Source organism: Polyodon spathula, chromosome 20, assembly GCF_017654505.1.
Source record: "Polyodon spathula isolate WHYD16114869_AA chromosome 20, ASM1765450v1, whole genome shotgun sequence".
Classification (NCBI taxonomy): Eukaryota; Metazoa; Chordata; class Actinopteri; order Acipenseriformes; family Polyodontidae; genus Polyodon; species Polyodon spathula.
The window spans coordinates 29,214,712-29,239,551 of record NC_054553.1 but is presented as its reverse complement, the minus strand read 5'-3'; the positions used below and the strand labels follow the sequence as shown (position 1 = coordinate 29,239,551).

The window sequence follows — 24,840 nt, the reverse complement described above, 5'->3', positions numbered from 1 at the left end:
GGGTAAGACCAACTTAGTCTCGTACTTAGTATCCTCTAGAGGGCAGAAGCAGTTATTTTGCGGTTCTTTGCAATTGAGACCTTTTTTTTAGTTGGGGACTAACTTCAGCGCCAAGTTCGTTACAATGGTGTTCAATTTACGTACTAGTTTAGCACCGAGCTGCGTACTAACCACGGGGTCACCGCCTGTAGATACGCTGCTTTCAATTCGTTGCAATTGACCCAGTGTCTGTAACTGAATGATCGGCCCTTGTTATTAAAATTCCTATTGTCTTAGGTGCAGCTCGCCTGGTAAGCCATGCTATGCATTTATAACTCTGCATAAACAAAGTGCTTCCTAACTTCTGTTCTTGGAAAACGGCGAGTTTAAGGTTGTGATGACGCTGTACGGCAATTTTCATGTAGCTCATGTCATTTCGATACAGCCAACATATCAAAAGACTTTTTTTGAGCCAGATTCTCAAAAGTATTTACTCCAAACCGTCATTAGCGCAATTGTTTTTTAGAAAAAAAAAAAAAAAAAAAAAAAACATAAAACACCGAAGATAATTTTAAAGCAAATAAAAACGAGAACAGTGTAATTCAATAAAACTGCTTGGAGGAATGATGGCTGTCAAGATAAACTGCAATTGATGCGCCTTTACAAAGCAGTAAAATATGTGGATTTAATAAAGCTTGTCAAAACACTCAGGTAAGTCACAAGCAAGCGTTCCAACAGATAGACGTAATCAGCAATCAGTCCAAACTGGAAACAGCAGGTTGAAGCTTGGGGCTGCTATTATTAACATTTCCGACAGCGTTTCACAATTAGTTTTGGTCTATATTAACCTGCAGGCTTAGGGAGGGAGTTTGTGAAGGGAGTTGAACAAGTACAGCATGGGGTTAACAGTTGTCCAGGGATACGGGAACTCTTACAGTAATATTGGCTATCTGTGGTTTGTGTACTCGGTTGTGAGAATGGAGTAACAAAGTATGTGATTGAAAATAAACGGAGGCCTTTCCAAATATCTGGACTTCTGTGTATTCACTCAAGGACTCTTTCCTACACTGTTACTCTGGCAGAAACCTTACAGGGGTCAAAAGTATCGCGATCGTATCACATCTTTTAATGTGTTCTCCATACCACTCTCTTGATATAAATCATATTAACAGTTCTATTGTTTCAGTACAGGAAAATCAGTTTGGAAAGTAGTGGTTCCCTTTGGGTAGCTGTCATTTTACAGTAGCCCTGCGCCTCTTCCTTATATTGTCTTGCTGTAAGTGCAGGATAGTGTTGGTTAACAGCCCCAATTCTCCCCATTCAAGTCATACTATGCTAACATGATTCATTTTAAAAAGGTTGCTTCCTAAAACTATAAATATAGCTTGATTGTGATATTAACCATTGATATAGCATCTGTGTCATGAAAGAATAAGAGAGCTATGACCTGATCTGTGTTTACCCTTAGCAGTTTAAATTCTTTGTCTGTATTCACTCAGCTTATCATGGGGAATTCCCACTAGTCTCACAATCAGACTGCCAGCCTTTCCTGTTATTCTGGCATGCAATTGAAGGAAACGCAGCGTTCGAGTGGAGATCTAGTCTTGTTACTGTAACCAGTGACTGCAGAGAATGCTTGTCTGGTAAGGAAGCTTAACTGCAGGGAAGAATAACACTGCTTTATGCTTGGAACCCTGCAATCATTATAACGTAGATATACAAAATACAAATACTTTTAATGACCCCTTCTGAGCCAGTCAGAAACGAGGTTCAGTTACAGTAACAAGTTTGATATTATTGATTATGAAATGTGATAAGTAAAATTCACATTAGCACTTCAGATTAAATGGAATGAATAATAGTGTAATTAAACTGTAATAACTCTTCTTGTACAGTGGCATTGTTACTATCATGCATTCTACACTTTCCACTGTATTCAGTGTACTATGTATTATGCTACTATCATGTAATCTGCACTTTCCACTTTATTCAGTGTACTATGCATTTTTTTTGTTTGTTTTAACTGTACATCATGTATGATGCATTTCTCTATTTAAAGTATTATGGATTTGCTTGTTGTTGCTGCATCTTGTAAAGCACTTTGTGATGGTGGTCCTCTATGAAAGGCGCTATATGAAAAAAAAAGATAGATTAAATGTAATTAAGCGTAATTCGATTTCACCACCATGGCAAAGGCCATTTCCATATATAAACACAAGGTCAGGCTATTTGAATACGTAAAAACAAGCTTTTCATTTCACTATAAAGCGTGTGGCACTAGACCGCTCTAACATTCCTATTTTTGTTGACATTGGGAAATAAATGGAATGCAGGTCCTCTATTTTATGATAGCTGGCGTTTGTTCCAGGAATCAAACTGCGACCTAAATCAACACTCTGAAAAAACACACCCTTGCTTAAAGATGGCGACATCTCTGTGAGTTGAGTGCCAGGGTCAGGAAACTAACTTTTGTTTCACAGTAAAGATGGCATGCTGACCCCCAGAACTCACGGTGGGGCTGAGGTTGTAGTGCAGGCATGTATTTAAGAGTACAGGTTTGTGGTTAAAAAAGGCTGGTCTCTTGCTGACGTCTGTATGAGGCTGATATATCTTAAGAATATTTGGTTCTCCTGAGCTGAACGCAGTCTTCCAGATTTCCGTACAGACTCGGGACAGTGTTTGCATGTCATCTGTGCATCTTCAGTACAGGCCTCTTACAATGCAAATACACCGATGATCTGTCCGTTTTTTTAAACACTGTTGCTGATGGGTTTTTGTCATTGTAATAAGGAGTTAACAGGCTGGGGCAGGTGCCATACATATTGCTGTATTGCATGGTGCTTGATACATAAAGCTGCTACTCTACATATTTCAGATAATATAACATGAATTGCACATACACCAACAGCTTCAGTTAGGAACACAGACAAATTCCATGGTGACAAAAAAATGCTATCAGTCTGAATAACTGAAATCTATATCATTTATCGTTAATGATTCACAGTTTGAGTATGACGTGACAGTATTTGAGGTTTATCTGTAGATGCAGGTGATGTTTTACTCAAACTGAGACTCTTCACTAGGCACAGGCTCACAGTACCTAGCAGGGCTTGTATCTGATAGCTGATTGGGAACAGTGGTCTTTCTGATAACCAGGGAAGACAGGGGTTCCAACTCTGGGCATCCCATTAAGAAATACTGAAAGAAGGGTTCAATGTCGAAACTTCAGTACTGTGTCCCAGCCTCGTCCTTAAATGAAACTGAACGAATTGAACCCAACCTGGACCCTAATCAATGAATTATACTGTACCTATTAAACAGAGTTGCGATTTCCAAATTAAATATCGGACATGCAGTAATCAATGATAATAATAATCAATGGATTGAGAATAGTTTATCATTCAAAAGCAAGAAGAACAAAACAAATAGATCACTGGCTGTTTAACTGAGGCTCGCAAAATAAAGGCTTGTCAGTGAATAATCGATCAATCGAGGAGCTGTTGCTAACGGGGAACAGTAACCCAGGATCGGATTGGCCTGCCTCCAATATAAAATAATCGATTGATCTCTAAACACTTTAAAGGAGATGTTGATGTTAACAGAGGGGTTTCATTTCATATTTTTCGTATGCTTCCCTGCGCTCTGTGACTGGAATGTATGCAGCTCCAATGCAAAGACTGACCAGAGCCCACCTACTGCAAAACTGTTTCTTAGAAACAAACTCATGACAGGAAGTTGCCTTAAAATAGAATCTAAACGTACAGATGCGTAACTAAACAAGCAGCCATAAAAATGCAAGATAATTGCACTGATGACATGCGTATAAGGTGGCTGATAGGTCTGTCTGTCTGGATCAGAAACATGCAAACAGTTTATTGATTTAAAGGTTCTGTAAGGAGGCTTTGGGACAAATCACACCAGAATATGGAGAATTACTGGATCGTGGTTTTTTCCCCTTAGCTTTTAGGGCTGATGCCATGATGCATGCTACTCAGAATTTAAGATTGCTTAAATTGTTCAGCACATTACCTATTGCTTTTCAGTTGCACCATTAGTTGCTTAAAAGGGAACTTACACCACTGATTGTGCAAGGATATGTAGGCACATGAATTAGCAGAAAACAGTAGACAGTAAACACGCTGCCTAGTGGATGTACACTATACCCTGCAAGTTCATTCGACTGTTGCTTTTGGTCGATAACAGCCTGGACTGGTTTTCGGGCAGGTTTTGCTCATGTGCTGGGGGACTCATTGTTACATAAGGCCACCACATTAATCTCCTTTGTTCTCCTTGCAGTCACCCCTTTTTAATGTAGAAGGGCAGATAATGATATTCAGGCATTAAAAATGAAAGTATACAGTGCAGTTGACGTCAAGAGGGTGGCCCACACAGCGACGTTCATTACATTGCTTTATCAGATGGTCTTCTTGGAGAGAATATTTCTGTATGCCTTCCTGAAAATATCACCTCTACTGGGATAACCAGCTTGTAATTGAAACAGTTTCATATACGTATGGAAAAATCTAAAGCCTAAAATTATATTTGGGAAAGTATTGAAAATGTTACTCGGAAAAATGTTGAAAGATACAGGGTATTCAACATGTTTTTGAATGCTGTAAGGAGGAAATCTACACTTTCTAATATATCTCCTTTTGTGAACAGCTGTCTTTTCTGACTGCCACAGACTGTCATGTTGATGAAATGAATACCTTGGTACGCCTTTAATTCTTGTAAAGATACCAGTTTCCTTGCTAAGAATAATAGTTAGTTACCTTTTAGGTCCTTCTGTTTGTCAGGGGTTATAGTAAAAGCAGTCATAAATCTTAGCCACATGACATTAAAACTGTCAATTCTCTGTTTATTTTTTAAGTGTGTCCATTGAAGCAATATTGAATATGTTGATTTAAATATGTAAAAAAAATAATAAAAAAAAGCTTGAAAATGCCTCTTGCAACTAGTTAATAATAGCTGTCTTTACACAAACAGATTGGTTAAGGTGCATTACCTACTGTAGCAGGTATGAGTCTGAATTAATTCTCTCTGCCCATTGATTAGTTGACCTCCCAGGCAGTGGCTCCAGTCAACCTAATCATTGTGATCTTGGTAAATGCCGGTATTTCATTTTGACGCAGCAGTACTCAAAGTCATTTCAAAAGGTCTTTGTATTTTAGACCTGGTTATCAAATGTTGTTAAGACAACGCAAAGCCCTTTTCCCTCCCCTTTTTCCACATTACAGTACTTCAAGTCTTCTGACTTTTTTTTTTTTTCGGCCGCCTCGGACAATAAGCATAACAGATATAATATATATATATATATATATATATATATATATATATATATATATATATATATATATATATATATATATATAATTACACAATAACCTTTGTCCTTTCTGCAGCACAGTCTAAGCATTTAAACAAATACAAATAAAAGAAATCAGCCAATGCATTTCAATGAACAGGAAATGTGCTAATTATAACACTGAAAACTGCTATAGGGTTAAAACAAACAAACAAAAAAAAAAAATTTAAATCAGCATTTGCTGGGTACACTGTACCGGTGTAATGGCCATTGGAAAAAATCTTCCACGTAAATCCTTCATAATATTCTGGAAACAAAGGTTATTTGTATGCCGTGTTTGGAAAGTTAAAGCTGTCCAGATACACTGTATTGATAAAAACCCACAGCCTTCCCTCAGCACCACCCCTTACACTGCTGTGAAGAGGAAGTGAGAGACTCAGTATAAGGTACTTTCATGCTCTCAGCTGTGCTGTTTATCAAGATCCCAAGCTGCCTCTGACAAGAACAATCCTGCTCAGAGTTTAGCAGTGCGGTGCCAATGTTTGGAGCTATGCTTTTCTCTCTTCATGAATAAGGTAAGCTGTCATTTTTAGGTGATTTAAAAGTGCAAGCACAAGAAGGATGCTGTATATGGTAGTGGGAGCTCTGTGCACCAGACTGCGCACGCCTGTGCTTTGTACTGTATGTTGCTGAAAAGGAAAAGTTTGCTTAGGGATCATCTGTTGCCCAGTTTGAATTGTGTGTGCTTAAGAAAAACAGTTGCTTTTGTGTTGCAGAAAGAAATATTTCAGACATAACTTGGTTTTGAGTTATTCTGCGTTTGTGCTATTCCAAGTATGTATTTTGTTAAAAACCTTACAGTATCTAAGGGAAATTGCTTATAGGCAAAACTGCTACAAAGTAATGGAACAGTTAGTTATGCGTGTAATTTAGCAGGTTACGGTATCGATTGTATGCTACTTCAGTTTTTGTTCAACATTGAGGTGCAGTGCATTGTTATACAGTATACTGTGTTAAATATGATATGGATTGGGTTCATAGTGGAGCATTAAAATGGACCAGCCCTCTTCCTAACCTAGACCCCAAGCTGATGGAGTCACATTTTGATTCTCTGCAATGAATCCCAAACTGATGAAGTCAGATTTTTATCTGGAATCAGAACACCCCAAGCTGACGGGTTCATAGCTCAGCTTGAGATCAGTAATTGTTGCATGCATATTAATACACGGGAATATACAGTAATTATATGATGCATAATACATAATAGAACAATCTCCTCTACACGCATCATTAGCTGTTAGCTGTAACAGTTTCATGTACATGTTAAAAAAAAAACAAAACAACTAAACTGTAGAATTACACAAAGAGAGATTAAAACCGGGACACTATTCTGTGTTCATATGCAGCATTATTGTGTTTTGAAGAACAAAATGGGGCAATAAACTGGATCATTAAATTACAGAGCCTTACAGCCGTACACGCCTAGTGTTTAAACTGGAGGAAACTCAGGTCCTGATCTCTGCTCAATGATTTAATTGAACAACAATTCACAAAGCTTTTTTAACACAATGTTTCAATTCAGGATGCCAGTCAGTAATTTAATCATGCCTGCGCAATGCCTCAAGGAGAGGTTTACAAGTGGAGAAGCGTGCAGGCTGTGGTGCAAAGTACAGCGTGATTTCTAAATCCCAGTTTAAAGAGTTGTAAACTGTCTGTACTGTACTATATCATACAATTAGTGCTTTCCCTTCCGAGAGAGTAAAATCTTTATTGCTATCTTTATTGTGGGTCAGAGGAGTGTAGTTGCTGGCTTGCAAGTTTATTGACATACCTGAGCTCAGCTGCCGAAGTAGAGAGACAACCTCATGCTTGCAGTACCTGGGCATTTCCACGAAAAGGGCAAAGTGTCTAGCTAGTTATAGTCAGTGGCACTGGAACCATTTTTATAGTGGTGGTGCTGAAAGCCATTGAACAAAACTGTAACCCCTGTATATGATGGAAGCAGGTGCACAACACTTCAATCCAGGGGGTGCTGCCGCTCCCCCAGCACCCTTAGTTCCAGTGTCTGCTTTTTATAGCATTTCTGCACAATACTGTCGACACTTTATGAATGGGTCAACGCAACATTTCCTAATATTTAATTTCTTAGCAATACTTGGTTCCCAGAGTTGACTTCAGAGAATGAGCCTGATGGAGTCATTTACCAGAACAGTATTGTAAATAATGATATGTAGACAATCTAAAGTAAAGACATAGGCTAGTGATAATATAATTAGTGCCAATTAGAGATAATGGGCAGAATTTTCAGAAAACAGTGTTAATGTATTGAACTCGTGGTGTAGTAACGAGTCGCAGACATTTCTATACTTGTGGTTATGAATGAGACTGGTAAACTTTTTTTAACCATTTGTAACTTTGAGGAATGTTTGTTGTAATGCTAAAATGACATACCGTTATTTGCACCCAGTGTAATGTTACTACCAAAAAACTATCAATGCAACTGTAGCCTATTTTAGTTCTGCATAGGCACATTATATGACAGCTGACATCTACTGTAAATTTCATTTGAATTATATGATTGAAATCTTGGTACAGAAAACAACATATTCGATGTTACAATAGTTTCCTTCTGTGGTTGTGGATTTTTACCCACAATCCAGATAATCAGCATTTTATATGTGAAGTGTTCTAAATAAATGCACATTATGCATGACAAAATGCACTATTTTAAATGAAGTTTACAAATTACACACAACATATATATTCCCATTATGTTTTATTTCCATGTGTCTGCTGCTCGCTGGTGGGAGAGCCGACTCCCTGTACGCTAGCACTAGTTTCCATAACAGCGAATTATGCTTCTATTCATTTTTCTTGATCTCGTTAACATGCATTTTGATTAACGAGTTCCCTTCATCTAGTCGTTGAGACAGGAAGTGATGTAGGTGATCTGCGACACACAAAACAAAATAAAATAATACTCATGTCCGGCTGGGCATTTGCCTTCACAGGCCAAAACAGAAATACAGAAATACACGGCACATGGCTAGACTCACCTAACTCCTCTCCAATCACTGTCCCAAACAAATGATTTCTCCTTGCTTTTATACATGCATATATTACCATATATTACCTAATTGGGGAATGGCCACATTCTGGCAGAGGCAGATTTAACCCTATCTTTGGCAACCTTACATTCCCACACCAACACTATTTACAGCAGCAGGGCTGCTGCTCTGTCGCACCCTCCTTAGCCCATCTCTAATCAGACAGCCTAGAGTTAACTGTCAAATGCTACTGCCTAACCTGGTAAGTTAATGACCCTTTCAATAAAATCCTTTCTGTGTTTGCAGGTGTGGCTAACCTGAACCTACCTCAACATGTTTGTCAGCTTTAATCACTCGGAACTCGAAAACACTTTAGCTTGCTGAGAACGACATGGAGACAAAAGGTGTGTACGGAGCAGACTGAAACTATCTCTTAATAACACACAAGGTCTGTAAGTTAAGCTTGTATGCGGTACTTAATAAATGTTCTAAGGTAGGTTAAAAGGAAACAAAAGAAACTAAATAACTATGAAATGTCCGAGAAGGGGGATTTGAAGTCTTCAATCAGCACTGGTTTCAGGTTGCTAAAGAGATTGCTGCTGAGTCACGATCTACAGTAAATGTGTTGTAAGTGTTGCAAACTCGTTAAATGGGTTGTAAAATCAATGCAAGGGAAGTATTTAAGTGGCTAGAAAGAGTACAGTGCTAGATCAACTGGATTCCCATTGCTACCTTCTGCCTTATGGTCTCTACGGCTCTGTTGTACACGTTTAAGATTTAGGAATTTTTATTTTAGATGTAATTATTAGGCTCACAGTATACCTTTCACTAATAGAAATGCAGTTACAGACCAGGTTCAACACTGAGGAACAACTGGACTGGTATGGATTGAAGCATAAAAAACTTGAATGTTCATCAAATATTATTTTAAATAACTTTTAAATAATTATTTTTAAATAACTTTTTTTGCAGCATGAGGATTTACAGGCACATCTAATTGAAATACAATTTAATTTGAACCCCTGTCCAGACTGTTACCCTGGGTCTCTTGAGCACAGTATTGAGAGAGCTTTGTTTTTGTGCAGCTAACCCTGAGGTCACTGATCGTATGGAGTCGGATCTTCTTCGCAGTGTCCACTCTATTCTGCTGGAGTTAGACGGGCATCACACGGCTTCTCAGTTCAACAGAGGTAAGATACAGCAAGCTCTAGTGAGAATCAAAGAGAGCTTATCAGCCTATCAAGTTAGTAACAGCTTAGAATACGAGAATTGTGGTTTTTGTATTATTTATTGAAATAAAAACTGCAGACGATTGTAATATATTTAAAACCACTTGGGGGAGCTCCACTCTAAAGGAGATGTGGTATTTGTATTTTATCTGAGCAGATCCAAAACAAGAAAATACTGCAGGAGAAATTGTTTGAAGTTCCCTGAAAAAAAAAAGTGAATATCTGAAGCTTTAACCCTTTTATGCGTGTCAACCTCATATGGGGACAGATAAAAACTCTCTTCTAGTCTTTATATGGGGACATGAGGAAGACGCAAATGCATGAAAGCCTCATAAGAGGATGCCGTCTTCCCCATATAAAGCAGAGGAAAATTGAAAAAAATATCAATGAAAAATATATTTATTATGCAACCAAACACTACTTTCTTCAGCTATTTTTTAAAATATTGAATGCGTTTTATTTGAGATCTTGGGGTTGTTTGTTTAAGAATGCAGTGTGCTATCTTGAAACACATGAAAGCATGCGGTATTGCTGATAAATGAAATACATGCTGAATAGTGGTGCAGCAGAACCGTGCTTTTTATCTTGCACAATTCTGTGCATGCTCAATCCCTATGCTTTATTGCACCATGTGTTCTTACCCAGGGTCATTGTCTTAAACCTTTACAAGGGCTATCTAACGAAAAGCCTTTGCGTATTTCCCCGTCTTGGATCAAGAACACTTCCTGGTTTGTTACAGATTTGAAAGGGAGTTCTTGGATTAAAGGGAAGTAAAGAACACATTAATCAAGCAGTATGAACATTGGCCCCAAACCAATATGTAAATCATGAATTATAGTCCAGTCAATAAGTTACATACTTATATAGCTGTTTCTTGTTTCAGTGGTTTATTTAGCAGCAGTTTTCTTGAATATTTAACATGCTGATGTACAGCAAAAGTTGAATCAACTGGTCGAAATGTTGAAGGATCTAAACCCAACAACGGTTCAAGTTATTAAAACAGGATCAAGGTTTCAAGCTAAGCAGTGTTTTGTTTTGTTTTTATCAAAAAACCTACAAAGACACACAGTATGTGCCACAAAACAGAAAAGCTATTTTAAAATGTATTTTTTATTGCAAACATTGTCTTCTTCTGCAATAGGAATGCTGAGATGGACCTTGCACAAGAAAATTGAAAGAAACCCCACCAACAACAGCACCTTGGTTGAAATTGCTGTTAAAGAACTAGAGAGAGTAAGTTGTCATAATGTATACCATTGATTTTGTACTGTAGGGGTGTGTGTGTGTGTTCTTAATGTAAAACGTAAGAAACACAACACAATGATGCAAAGAACTCCAGTACAAACAAATGCTTTCTGTCTGGTTTTGTCACAGTTGACATGTTGGCCTGCAGTAATCAATGTGTTTGTTCACAGGCAGAGAGGTCTGATAACAAGCTTCACATTATTCCTCTCCTTCACACACTCATGTATGCTATAGTACAGGTAAGTGCCTCAGTCATACCATTGATTTATATGGTCAAGGCCATGTCAGTTCTGATAAAACGGAATACACCAGTAAGAAATACTACGTAGAACGAAGAAAGTATCTACTGGGGACAGATTGTTGCTAGGAGACATTTATAATCTAGATGAACTTAACCCTTTAAGTCTTTATCTTAGCGCTGTACTGTGTTAACACATGCGTGCTGCAATCTCACATGACACCTAGGTCTCAGTCTGAGGTAGTGTATAAATATAGGGTGAAAAATTACATTTTGTCCTGTTCTCATGTATACTTGATAAAGGAGTTTATTCTTCAGCTGGATAAAAATAATTCAGGACTAAAAGAGTTAAATGACTGCTGAGCTTTAAACAATAATAATAACTCCTTGGTTAAGCGGGCTGTGATTCTGCAGACCAGAACCGAGACAAGGCAGGATCCAAAAAATAGTTTCATACATTTGTAACAGTGCCCGTTTTTTAAATTTGTTTATATTTTTATCGCAGGCCGTTTACATTCCAGATGACCTGTACAAGAGGGCTTATGAATTCTGTAAAAGATTACTGACGCTGCCCCAGCCCTACTGCACAGTTGGACTCAGTCATGCAGTTCGTGTAAAAAGTGAAAGACTGACCCCAGGTATTGAATAATCCTTGTCCTCAATGCACATGACTCTTGCACACCACCCTCTGGCATGCATTGGGTGCGAAGGGACAGCTTTATCAAGGTCTTCACACTCATAAGCAGTTTGCACCATTTTTTTTGCGAAGAGTCAATAAACTGTTTATGTTTCATAACTCGTAGCTTACATTGTAGACCTTTGAAAAACCCCTGGAAAGGCTTTACAGGTGTGATTCATAGAGTTAATCTTTGAACTGTCCCGTAAGTCCTGACTGTTTGTAATAATTTGCAGGTGTTCTGTTCCAGAGGATGGTCCTTTCTGAACAAAACATCAAAAATGAACTATACCAATACCATGAAAAGTAAGGAGATTTTTAAAAATTACAGTAGATTGGTGTAACAGTATGTTGCCGTCATGTGAATGACATTTCACACAAGCTTGTCTATCCCTTACTATTATGCCATGCACTTTATAGTCCCATGTGCACTGTACACTTGTGTAGACGCTGTACAGATAAGACAGATTGGCTTTGTATGAATTCCTTATCATGTTGTGGTAAATAGTATATATAGATAGATATTTGCGTTGTGGTTTATTTACATGTCTCGCTGAGGGTCTATACTAATGAGCAGGCTTTCCCACAGGGTGTTCGTGTTTGCAGACCCTGCCCTGTTGTCAATGGAGATGAGCGCAGCTCTCAGCAGTGAGATCGAGTCAGCCAGCCCCTGCAGGAGCCACATGAGCTACATGTGTGATGTCATCGTGCACACCATGCAGGCTGCGCTGGGGGACAGTTGTGATGCTCCGGCACTGGAGCACATGCTGAAGGTGGGCGTGGCTTTGTGATGGGTTTGTAAGCTTGGGAGCTTAGTCACTTCTTTAGATGTGTTCCAGATGGGGGTGGTAATATACAGTCTGTTTGCACAAGGCCACTTTGTCATCATTTTTGCCTTGCCTTGTCAAAACACCAGAAGCACCTGCCCAGTGAGGGGCCCAGTGAGCAGGACAGCCCGTTTGAACAAAAGCATCAAACAGTTAATCCAGCCCAGTGTACAGTGGGGCCTGTCTTGCTTGATTACAGTCCCATCTTTGTTTCTTTGCTTTAGAGGCAGGCAGAGCACCTATTGCTAATAATAGTGCAGTGTTTTTATGACAGGCAAAAGGCCAAGACACGATCGAGCTGTGCTTCCGGGAAGTGGTGGCGAATGTGGAGGTGTGTGCAGAGGAAGCTGGAGGAAACCACAGCTTGTACACAGGCAGGCTGCAACAGCTCTACAGAACCATCATCAGCTCTGCAAACCCAGGTGCGCTCTCACTGAATACTCTACAGTACTGTACTTTGCACTAGCAGGATCTGCAGGATGCACTGGCAACAGAGCAGTGTACTTACAGTGGTTATACTGCAGCTATTATTCCACAGGTCTTACCTGCTGAGCATTTCCACTTCCTGAAGCACATGCTCTAGCAATTATGCTTTCTAATACCTGATTTCAGATAGTAGATTTTTTTCATATGACTATTCTGCCTTCTTTTCAGTTAGAGAGAGAGAGAGAGAGAGAGACAGTGAGTGAGTAAAATATATTTGTGTTTCTGTTTAAGATGGACAGTCCAGCAGCACACTTTTCGGCATTCCACTCCCCAACCCTGAAATCAGCTTTCATCTTTGGAGAGAGGATGATTTCTTGTGTAAGTCATCTATCTTATCTGAATATTTCCAAGTGCAACCAACCAAATATATATTAATAGTGCAGTGTTTTTGTGACAGGCAAAAGGCCAAGACAAGATCGAGCTGTGCTTTTATATATATATATATATCAATATGTTAAGCATACATTTAAAATATTTAATTTATAAACAGGGAAAGAACTTGCAAAGTTCACTAGGTCAGCATCCTCCAGTGACTCTGTACAGTTTGAGATGCCGGATCCCATTTCGGACCTCACATCCAGCGAGCTCCTGCGGCTCTCGATACTGTCGACAGACAGCGGCATTGAGAGAGACCTGCTCCTCAGTGAGCTGCCGGCCGTCAGCGAGGAGCCCTCTGCTGGCCGCAGTGAGCAGGAGCAGGGGAGGCTGTTCAGGAGGGGTGGGTTTAAGATGAAGCCCTCGGTGTCGGACGGCATGGCTCTGCTGCAGGACACCCTGGAGGAGACGAGTGCGAACCCCCCGGGGAAGCTTCAGAGGAGAGCGAGGAGCCACGGGTTACCAGGCGGCAAACAGCAGAAGCTCTACACAGCTCGCATTGTGGTGGTGGGCGATGACAGGATTGTAGGAAGACTTGCAAAGGCCTACTACTCTTTAAGGTACAAGGCTGGCCGAGTGGTTTATGACTCACTGTGGTACAAGGCTGGCCGTGTAGTTTATGACTCACTGTGGTACAAGGCTGGCCGTGTAGTTTATGACTCACTGTGGTACAAGGCTGGTCTAGTGGTTTACAACTCACTGTGGTAGAAATCTGGTTGAGGTAAATATTAGGCTTTGTCAATTGTTTTGTGACTGCTGCTAAAAAGCCAACAGTGATCTAGGATGGTTTCATGAATTTGATTTATTTTTATTCATAAAAACAGACTTTTAAAAAACAAAATAATTTAAATAACTCAGAAGCTAAAGTTATACACTGTAGGGCCAAATATAGCATGCTAACTGTAACATCAACAAACCTGAAACAATGCTTCATTGAAGTGCTGTTTACACTGCCTTATCGAGGAGGTTCTTTCATCCTTTAAATGAAATCAGTTGACCGCAAAGAAAAACATGCTGTTTCACATTAAATCTTCTAGTACAAAGAGGCCATGGGAACCTTTGTGTTGTATATCTTTTTTTTTTTTTTTTAATTCTCGTGTAAATAAAATGTAGCTGCACTTTGCAGAGTTTGCTGATTCCTGTTCTTCTGCTTTGAGCCTCGATGGCACATTTCCTTGTTGTTGCCCCACAGCAACAGTTATTATATTGATGTTTTTCTATTGCAGGAAAAGGGACGCAAGACGACCGTTTCTCACACAAAAACTGAGCCTGCAGATTTATTACGTACCGGTAACTCAAGAAGAGTACTCTTTCACTAAGGTACCGAGACTTCTGTTAAAATAGAGATCCATGGGGTACAGGATCGAAAACTTTTATTAGATGCTAAAGGAAGTCCAGTAACTGCATAGCGTTTCATACTAGCACGACATTTTGTATATTTAACAGGAAAATACTGTAGGAAGTGATCTGTGTCAGCTGGCTGCATACCTGGGCAGGGTTGATCCGTGGTACGAAAACACCATCAGAAGTCTCTGTCATATCATACCCAAGCTGGCAAAAATGGTAGGAGCTGACTGACAGCAAGTTTACCATGACACATTTGCATACTTGGCATTTAACTCCTTCAGTCCTGAATTATTTTTGTTGAGCTGAAGAACAAACTCTTTTACTGAGTATACATGAGAACATATGTTTGTACACAATCTCAGACTGGGGCCTAGGAGTCCCATGAGGGACAATGTGATTCCCGAAGGCAAGGACAGAAAGGGCTAATATATTTGATCATAATAATCACTGCTTATTATGTAGAAGATATTGACAGAATGTCAAGGAAAGTACGTCATAGACTGATGCCAGTAAGAGAAGCAGACGGTATGAGGGGGAGGCAGCCGAGACAACCAAGTAAGCAGATTACCCTTATCTCAGGGCTCATCTCCTGAAGGAAACAGGAATAAAAGGTTATTTAACCAAACTTGAAGGTACATCAAATCTTTATATATCTTCTAACAATCTTGCTTATGTTGCCTCAGAAATCCTGCTCTGGTAAGTCCTTAGAGGCAAACTCCTTCCTGACCGACGTCATCTCCTACTACGTGAGAATGGGGGGGCAACCTGTTCACTTTTGCATATACTCAGTCAAGGTGAGGCCCACTGTAGCTTCTTTTGGATTTCAGAACAACAGTCAAATAACATTATTATTATTATTATTAGTAGTAGTAGTAGCGGAGAAGTAGTACAGGTTTGCTGTTGGTTTTGTTTGTTAAATAAATTTCAGTCGGCTGTCATGTTTTAAGTGTCCAGCAGGTGGCATTGGCCTATGGCTTTCTGGGTCCCGGAGCCTTGAAATGAATTGTTTTGTTCTGATTTCAGATCACATTTACCTGCCTAACCAAAGAAAACGTAGAAGATGTGTTTGTCACCCAGCTCCAGATTGACATCCCAGAATGTATGAAGTTTTCCGGTACAATGAAAGGAAGTGAGTATGCATTTAGAATCCTACTGTAACAGTTACACATTTAGAATCCTATTGTAACAGTTACACATTTAGAATCCTATTGTAACAGTTACACATTTAGAATCCTATTGTAACAGTTATACATTTAGAATCCTATTGTAACAGTTACACATTTAGAATCCTATTGTAACAGTTACACATTTAGAATCCTATTGTAACAGTTACACATTTAGAATCCTATTGTAAGAGTTACACGTTTAGAATCCTATTGTAACAGTTATACATTTAGAATCCTATTGTAACAGTTATACATTTAGAATCCTATTGTAACAGTTACACATTTAGAATCCTATTGTAACAGTTACACATTTAGAATCCTATTGTAACAGTTACACATTTAGAATCCTATTGTAACAGTTATACATTTAGAATCCTATTGTAACAGTTATACATTTAGAATCCTATTGTAACAGTTACACATTTAGAATCCTATTGTAACAGTTACACATTTAGAATCCTATTGTAACAGTTACACATTTAGAATCCTATTGTAACAGTTACACATTTAGAATCCTATTGTAACAGTTACACATTTAGAATCCTATTGTAACAGTTATACATTTAGAATCCTATTGTAACAGTTACACATTTAGAATCCTATTGTAACAGTTACACATTTAGAATCCTATTGTAACAGTTACACATTTAGAATCCTATTGTAACAGTTATACATTTAGAATCCTATTGTAACAGTTACACATTTAGAATCCTATTGTAACAGTTACACATTTAGAATCCTATTGTAACAGTTACACATTTAGAATCCTATTGTAACAGTTACACATTTAGAATCCTATTGTAAGAGTTACACATTTAGAATCCTATTGTAACAGTTATACATTTAGAATCCTATTGTAACAGTTACACATTTAGAATCCTATTGTAACAGTTACACATTTAGAATCCTATTGTAACAGTTTTACATTTAGATATGTCACCTGTACATTTAGTATAATATTTGTATTTATCCTGTTTTGTATTTTTTAAAAAGGTAATTGTGGAGCAATGATGACAATCTCCTACAAAAAGGTAGGAACCAAAAATACATGCTGTACCAAAGTTTGTTTCACTAGAAACAGGATGAACTGCTGAGTTTGTGTTCCAATTAGAGTTCTTGTTTTGAATCACCAGAGGAATACATTTCTCAAAATGTACTAGATAGAGTTATGTGGAGGTTTTCTGTTCTCACATTCAAATCACCAGCACACAGGATACACTATGATTATAAAGAGAAATGAACTCTAAGCGTTTGTTTCCTTGTTTGTCAGGCATCTCTAAGCAACAGGGAAGTTGAGAAGGCGCTGTCGTTACGAACATCTGGTTTGGTTTTGAGAGCTATACCTTCCTGCGAAACTGAAGGTGTGAAACCTTTTAATAAAATAGAGGAAAGGTGTGGGGCAGTAGATGCACAACACTGTCATTATAACATTAAAGCTATCTGCTTGTGATTTTACAAGTTCATTTACAATCCAATTAAAAGCTTAACATAATATCAGAACATCATTTACCTGGACCTTAACCAGAGACCAAGAGCCAGCTTTGTTATCATCTTCAATTGCTAATTCCTTGTACTGTGTTCTTACTTTTTTTTCTGCCAGACCTTGACTGTCTGACTGTGAGCTTTTCTGAGGGATCCAAGGCGAAGACAGGTGTGGTAGGTATTTCTGTTTCTTCAGAGAACCAATTTTACTGCACAGTATGGAGTGCACTGGGATAATGAAAAGGTGATCCTTTAAAACTAAGAGGCTACGAACATCCTCCACAAAATGCTATATGTGATAAATACAGTAGCTAGAAACAAGCAACACAATGACTAAAAGAGGTAATCATTTGTATTTGATTACAGGACAGCAAGATTAGAACCTGCAATATTAAAATCAGGACACTTGAACAAAAACCTTTCACTGTTTGTCTTGATCAAGACTACAGGAGGATCTTCAAGAATGTTGCAAGGTGAGGACAATGTACCCTCCATTGGTTCCATTGGCTGCTAAGTGATGTCATCATTGTTCCGACAGTATTAATGCCCTGAAGTCAGTGAACTGGTGCAATATATTTATAATCGGGTTCATTTGAAAACAAAACAAGGTGAAATCTTATAGTTAAGGGAGAGCATTTTTGTTTCTAGACCTGATGTACTGACCTTGATTTACAGCGGCTCCCATATATGCTTCATGTTCTCATCTGCTTGTGGATCAGGGTTTCATGCCTTATTGTTGGCGTGGGTAGCTGCAGGCCCACCTTTGACTAGTCGTGTTTTACCATAGTCTCCAGGTCTTGTTTTCATATGGTTCGTCACTTGAAAAGTTTTTAATTCTCACCTTCTTGTTGCTCCTCTTGAAAAGAAAATCCACTTATTCAAGATTCTGTCTCTTCTTTTTTCAGCATTGAAGTATCGCCTTGTTTGGAGCCTGGTTATGTTATGCAGAAAATGCAGAATTCAAGATTCAGTGTGTCTGACCAAGAAGACGTTGGACTGACCAAATACATGTCCAAGGTGCTTCCCCTGCCAATCAACACGTTTGCTGGCATCATACAATGACAGTGACAATCGAGGGGGAAAAATACAGCAGGTGTTAACTACAGCACTTTACAGATGTGTGTCAATGCAAGCGTGAGTTCCTATAGGTTCACAAAAGTTGTATTCATCTGCAGCAGGCAACATTGTCGAAAGCTGCAGGACACTTTACCTTATATAGAATATCATGGCAGATAAAAACACTGGTGAAATAGTGTTTAACATGTGACCTCATTTAGAGGCAGCTCTCCTCTTCAAATATCCTTCATAGCGGTGTCATCTGCTTCATGTAGGGACGAAACTGAAAGCCTGAAACAGAGCAGCCACACACAGCTGAGATTGATCTACACAGGAGTCAGCATTAAAGAAATCAACATGCTGGCCTGGAAATGAAACCCTTTTAATATTGGAAAAATGTTGCAAGTTAATGGAAGTCAAATAACAAGATTGTCACTGTTTTACATGCAGTCAAAAGTATGCCACAATCTAATCAAGGGGAGAACGCCACCCAGGTGGCACCATGCAAAGCCCAGCTGTAAGTTTTACAAGTTTTTAAAAGTTTTAAAACTTACAGGCTGGTGTTTTTAATGGTTTTTGTTCCAATGCAAGATTAGCACCAAATGGTAAAAAATAAATCACCTTCCGTTAGTTCATGGAACATGATTCATTTTAACAGCACTGTGATAACACATGGGGGTGTCCCTTCCAAACACAGTCATGTGATCACACAGGTGGAAAACGTAATGGTGGTGCCTCAAGCTTAACTTACACTAGCTTTATCGTTCATACCGTGAGAATATTGAAACTTTTTCCATTTCAGGGACTTTATTAAATGAAAAAATAATAATACCTAATGTTGCAACATGTTGCAACAGCTTACTGTATGTAAAAATGACGTCCTGTAAGTCAAACAAAATGTTATATATAAGATAATTTATTAATAAATATGTCAATGCAAAACATTCTGTAAAACTTGTATTGTAAAAATAATAAATAAATAAATAAATGGAATTTAAAATGGGTTAACACTGGGTCGTGATGTTGTGTTGTATTCCCTGATAACCTGTTTGAGATCTCATCCCAAGAAAAAGGAAAGAAAAGATCTTTAAAAACTAATTCCACCCAGTAGAAGAATACAAAACCTAATATATATGTTTACCTTTAACTTGTTAGTTTTGTATCAAATAGTTTGTATGTAGTATTGCAGATGTGTGAGCCCGTGATGGGCTGGAATATGTGCTACACTGGTGAAACCTAGTTATGCAAATCATATCACAGCTGAGGAATGTGCAAGCGTGAACCACATACCTGCCTTCTGCTCAACCAAACTAATTATCGTTATTATTATTAAAGTTTCCCATAGTAAAAGCATAGCAAAGTGTTATAATGCATATTGAAAGCATGGATGGTAAAAGATAGGTAAGCACTGTAAAGACCAGCAATGCATGGTAAAGCATATTAATAAACATGTCCAACCAGGGTAAGCTATAGTAAATGCATAGTATAACCATGGAAGAAAACATAGTATAACTGCAAAAACAGAGTGCCAAAAATACCAGGGTTAACTTGTATAAGGGCGTTTATAACGTGTATAAAATAAATGTATTCCTGTCAAGGTTCAGTACAATAAACGGGTGTAATTTGGGATCAGAAAGGCATGTGAACAATTGTAACAGTGATCAAGTGGAGCCAACATGGCGAACATAGGGATTCAGTTTCAGTGCAGAGCTGTGTAGTCTTCCTTACCAACAGAGGGCGCTGGAACTAATGACTGGCTAAACCCTCACTGCAGAAGGCGCGTCAACATTCCACAACAGCCAAAAGCCAGTTTCCAGGTGTGATGAATATAGTACAGCTTGGGCAGCAGGTGCTGTCGTTTTACTCATAATACCAGCGATACCTTTTGGAAATTCATGACTTAACCGCGATTTAATCCAGACTGACAGTGCGTATTCAACAAAACAAAGGTAACATCTTTTAAACCATATGTGACGTGTCACCAGACCCACAGGTGTAGGCAAGTACAGGTGCAACTGGTCCGTGCAGCTCAGGTAATGCGTGTGTGGTTATTATAGGCAACTCAAAATAGGTTGAAAATGTTTTTTTTTTTTGTATTGCTTGTAAAGAATGGGTTTATTTTATGTGAGACGTAAAAATGTCACAACTTTAAGATATTGTCTGCGTCATTACTGTAGTTACCGACCATTTATTTAAATATTACATTGACTAACATTTGAATTGTTTGATTTAATATACATCATACTTTGGTTTTCAGTGTTTCTTGTGTTGATGTATTGCACATTTGTATGCAGTAGACAGCTGTTCATTTTAACCCCAGGACTACCAGTACGTGAAGGTGCTTCCCAAGTGGGAACAATACAGTAAGAGTAAATACGATTAAAACCGCAGTGAAAGATTTCAGTTCACAAACATTGTATTACATTTTAGTTCATTTCTGTTCTGGGACTGAAACTTTATTTGAGGACAGGAAATAAACACAGATAAATGGTACCCACCCAGCTAAATAAATAAATACAATTCATAAATACGCCATGTAAGAGGTGGGAGATACCTTCTACAGTTTAGAAATGATATATTGTACTTTAACAGTTGTTGTATTGTATCTTACCAGGATACATGTACAATCATTCACACATATACTATTTACATAATGTATAGAGATACCTATATCAGCCCAGATTTATCAAGCTACAAACTTTGAACCTGGTTTATTAAGCAGCTGTTCACTATTCCTGACACCAGACAGCGTAAACACCTTATCAGTGTTATTATTGCATTGGGAGAGTCAGTGTAAATTGGGGCTATAGATTACTAATTAACAGGAAATAAATAGCAACTTTTAAATATTGAGAACTGAAATACTAATTTTACAAAATAAAAAAAGTCTCTTGAATAAACCTACACACATGATTTTAATTTTTTTATTTTGTAAGATTTGTATTCTCGCAGTGATTCAGATAATTAGAAGCAGTATAAATTAAGCCAGTGTTCAGCGCTCAGTTCACATGTTTATTTCTTTCAGTTTAAGGGCAACTTTAAAACCCCATCCCATCCCAAAGAGTGGGACCAGGTGGCAACCCTAGTAACCAAGCTAATACTCTAAGAAGCCTTCCATGTAATAAAATACTGTTTTCAATATGACAATATCACTGCAGAGCTTAGCTGAACCCTAACATGTGCTTGATGCTGCAAGTTAGCAGCTTCTAAGCTTTAAGCATCAAACTGTATATTTTGCATTTGTGTTTTAATTTTATAAAAATAAATAAATACTTTTTTTGTGTGTGTGTGTGTGTGTTTGCAGAGATGTCTTTCTGTTGAGTTTGGGACTTATGGAAAACAACTGCAACCATGAGGAGGAACAAGCAATGGGACGTGAACAAAGCCATGCTACTGTCCAGGCTCTTTCACTTCCTGCATTGCGCTGGGAAGGCATGTGTCATCCCCTTTCTCACTCTCTATCTCAGACATCTTGGACTGACTGCTTCCCTGACTGGCATCATAATGGGCACTAAGCATTTCATTAACCTGGCCTGGGCTCCGCTAAGCGGTTACTTTGCCAAGCACTACAACAAACGAAGGGTAGTAATACTGAGCTCACTGCTGTGCTCCATAGGAGCAGGGCTTCTCCTGTTACTCATTCCACCGGCAAACAGTGCAGCAATGAGCAGGTACTGCAATATCAGTGCATTTGCTGGGTTTGGGTTGCCAAAAACTGCAGAAGACACAATAAACAATAGCCAGTTAGGAAACACTGCTGTGACTGTACATACCTTCACAACCCTTATATCCCCTACAGCACTCACTTTAATAAATACAAAACACATTGCAACTGCAGGAGCAGGTCAGACACTTAATGATGCAATATCAGCCACCGCTGCTGCAAGTAAACTAATCGCTCACCGACAATTCCATAGGGAAAATCACAAGAACGAAGAAGGGGCTGCTATTCCAGATAATTCTCATTCAAAAAGATCACTCAGGTCAAAATCTTTAAAAACTGGCTCAGCACATGGGCAAAAAGCCACAGATGTCGTTCTGGAGGTCCAGCGCCAGCTTTTTTTCCTAGTCCTCATGGCTGTAGCTCTGTGGGAGGTCCTCGCCGCCCCTTTGGAATGGACTGTGGATGATGGCCTGTACGAGTACCTGGATTTTGTGGATGCAACTGACGGTTACAGCCGGCATTGGATCTGGGGGTACCTGGGGGCGGCATGCAGTGCCTGTGGCGTGGGTCTTTTGGTAAGCAACCTGGACTGCTTGCTAAATGTCCATATTCACCGGAGCTCAGTCCATTTCTATTGCTACGCTATTCTGATTACATTAACGCTTCTCACGGGCACCTTCTTGCCAATTCATGTCAACAGGAAACAGGAGAAGACAAACAAAGTTCTTAAAGCTCTGCACCTCATCAGCAATGAGGGCAGAGCCACGTTGTGCGCGCTTACCGCCTTTATTGTTGGCGTAGTCGGCTCTACCGTTGAAAATTACCTCTTCTGGCAAATGCAGGACAAAGGCAGTAGTGAGTTCTACATGGGAGCCTCGATAGGAATCACGCTGTTTGCTGAGATTCTGCTGTCCTTCTTCAGTCACAGGATCCTGAAGACTCTTGGTCAGAGTGGGACCGTAGCACTGGGGATGTTTTGCATGGCGGTCCAGTGTCTCTACTACTCCTTCCTCTGGTCTCCATGGTCTGTGTTGCCTATTCAGTCTTTGAATGCATTTAGTAATGGAGCCCTGTGGTGGGCTCTGAATGCCCAATGTGAAGATGTTTCCACCCCAGGAATGGAGAGATCTGTTCAAAGGGTTTTTCAAGCGCTCTCGCTCGGCCTCGGCGCTGGAATTGGCAGCTTGGCGGGTGGCTTCGTTGCCAGCAGGTTCAGCTTAGAGGTGCTTTACAGGGCGGCAGCAGTTGTTTTGGTAATCTGGTCAGTTGCATTCCTGATAGTACAGTCCAGGATTCCCAGGCAGAAGAGGGTTAACTACTCCCAGCTTTTAGCAGCTGACAACACTGACCTTAGTGATACAGAGACGGATCAGGAGAGAGACTGGCTGGTTAAAGCCATGAAGGACGAAAAAGAGAATAACAGCTGGTAAAGACTGGATCAGTAGTGTTTACCTGTGCACTGACAGACAGGGAGCACAGGATTTGGAAGGGTTAAAAGCATTTTGGAAAGTAATTGAAAATCGAAAGCTTGCCTCTACAATTATGGACCAAAAAAATGTGCCTTGAAGATCAGAATGGGGTGATGGGTCTATTATTGATAAGTGAACAGTAACTAGTGATTGCTTGTTCAACTAACTGGCTACCTGCTGTGGTAATTTGAAGGTTACAGGTATGTTATTCAGCATGGTGCTGGAGCACATGGATAACTGTGTATTTGCATAATGCCTACAGGGGAGTATTATGCTTTATTACTGACAGTGGTGCACAGAGACTAGGTCTACACTCACATTGCAAAATGCATAATAAAAGATCTGACACTACAGAAAATAGAAAGTATACATTTTAAAGACATTAAGCACACAAAACACTTTCACAGGGATTTCAAAGACAGTTTACATATAATCTATATAGTTATTTCTCTGTTTTAATAAAGTCAAATCCCAGTTCAATCACAGTAATGGTGGAGACACTAAAACAAGAGTACGGGCCAAGTTATGACATATACTGCATGCCAGTGATTTGGTTGTTGTAGGCTGAAGCACCACACCCAGAGATAAAGAATTGTTGGTACAATCTCAGGTAATTAGTTGTTCTTGTAATGCTTTTTAAAAAGCTTGTTACAGGGTATGGAAATAAGACTTGCATTGCAAAGCAGTTTCATGCATTCCAGGTTTCACTATGAGCTTCCTTATCCACAGTGTATAGGTAACAAGCTCAGGTGTGTCTAATTGCACATAGTAGAACCAGGAATGGATCAAACCGCTCTGCAATGAGAGTCTTATTTCCATCCTTGCTATTATCACAAAATTGTGAGATATTTGTGTTTGGTTTGTTCATGCCTGTCCTTAATACAGGATGTAAAAGCAGTAAAACATCTCATTTGGCGTGCTGTTTTAGGGGATGAATTTTCCAGAAAGGAATTTAAAAACGTATGTTTTTGTTTGTTTGTATACAGTATATACAGATACAGTTAATTCATGGTACGTCTGTGTTACACACAATACAAGGGTTCTGTACCAAGGGTCACATACACACTAGTAAGCCATTGCAGTGCAATGACATTACTAGAGTGCAAAACTTGTGCCAAGTCTTTTTGTGCAGCCATTGTTGGTAATACTGTGATTTGCTAATGATTTGGTAATGTTTCTTCTGGTTAATATACTGGCATTAAATGTCAATGGTATTTTTTGGTAAGGGTGGATATTCTTTTTGGTTATT

The 24,840-nt window shown here is 39.0% G+C and overlaps 2 protein-coding genes across 5 annotated transcripts; both read left to right on the top strand.

The window, feature by feature from the left end:
* Positions 1-5,712: 5,712 nt before the first annotated feature.
* LOC121295189 (phosphoinositide 3-kinase regulatory subunit 6-like) lies at positions 5,713-19,382 on the top strand. Of its 4 annotated transcripts, XM_041219601.1 has the most exons (20): positions 5,713-5,859; positions 8,638-8,735; positions 9,417-9,521; positions 10,702-10,793; positions 10,976-11,044; positions 11,549-11,681; positions 11,956-12,025; positions 12,309-12,492; positions 12,821-12,968; positions 13,264-13,350; positions 13,523-13,967; positions 14,634-14,727; positions 14,854-14,970; positions 15,438-15,548; positions 15,778-15,883; positions 16,914-16,951; positions 17,191-17,281; positions 17,521-17,576; positions 17,769-17,875; positions 18,308-19,382. In XM_041219601.1, exons 2-20 carry the CDS (start codon positions 8,723-8,725, stop codon positions 18,462-18,464), a joined length of 2,223 nt encoding a protein of 740 aa, XP_041075535.1. In that variant the 5' UTR covers positions 5,713-5,859; positions 8,638-8,722; the 3' UTR covers positions 18,465-19,382. The 4 variants fall into 4 exon arrangements, with proteins under 4 accessions (XP_041075535.1, XP_041075536.1, XP_041075538.1 ...); XM_041219602.1 differs by lacking the exons at positions 5,713-5,859; positions 8,638-8,735 and adding an exon at positions 8,314-8,593; XM_041219604.1 differs by lacking the exon at positions 5,713-5,859 and having other exon boundaries at positions 8,721-8,779.
* Positions 19,383-20,263: 881 nt separating this feature from the next.
* LOC121295353 (major facilitator superfamily domain-containing protein 6-like protein A) lies at positions 20,264-24,286 on the top strand. Its single transcript, XM_041219862.1, has 2 exons — positions 20,264-20,407; positions 21,763-24,286. The coding sequence occupies exon 2, from the start codon at positions 21,810-21,812 to the stop codon at positions 23,550-23,552; it is 1,743 nt and encodes a 580-aa protein (XP_041075796.1). The 5' UTR covers positions 20,264-20,407; positions 21,763-21,809; the 3' UTR covers positions 23,553-24,286.
* Positions 24,287-24,840: the final 554 nt, after the last annotated feature.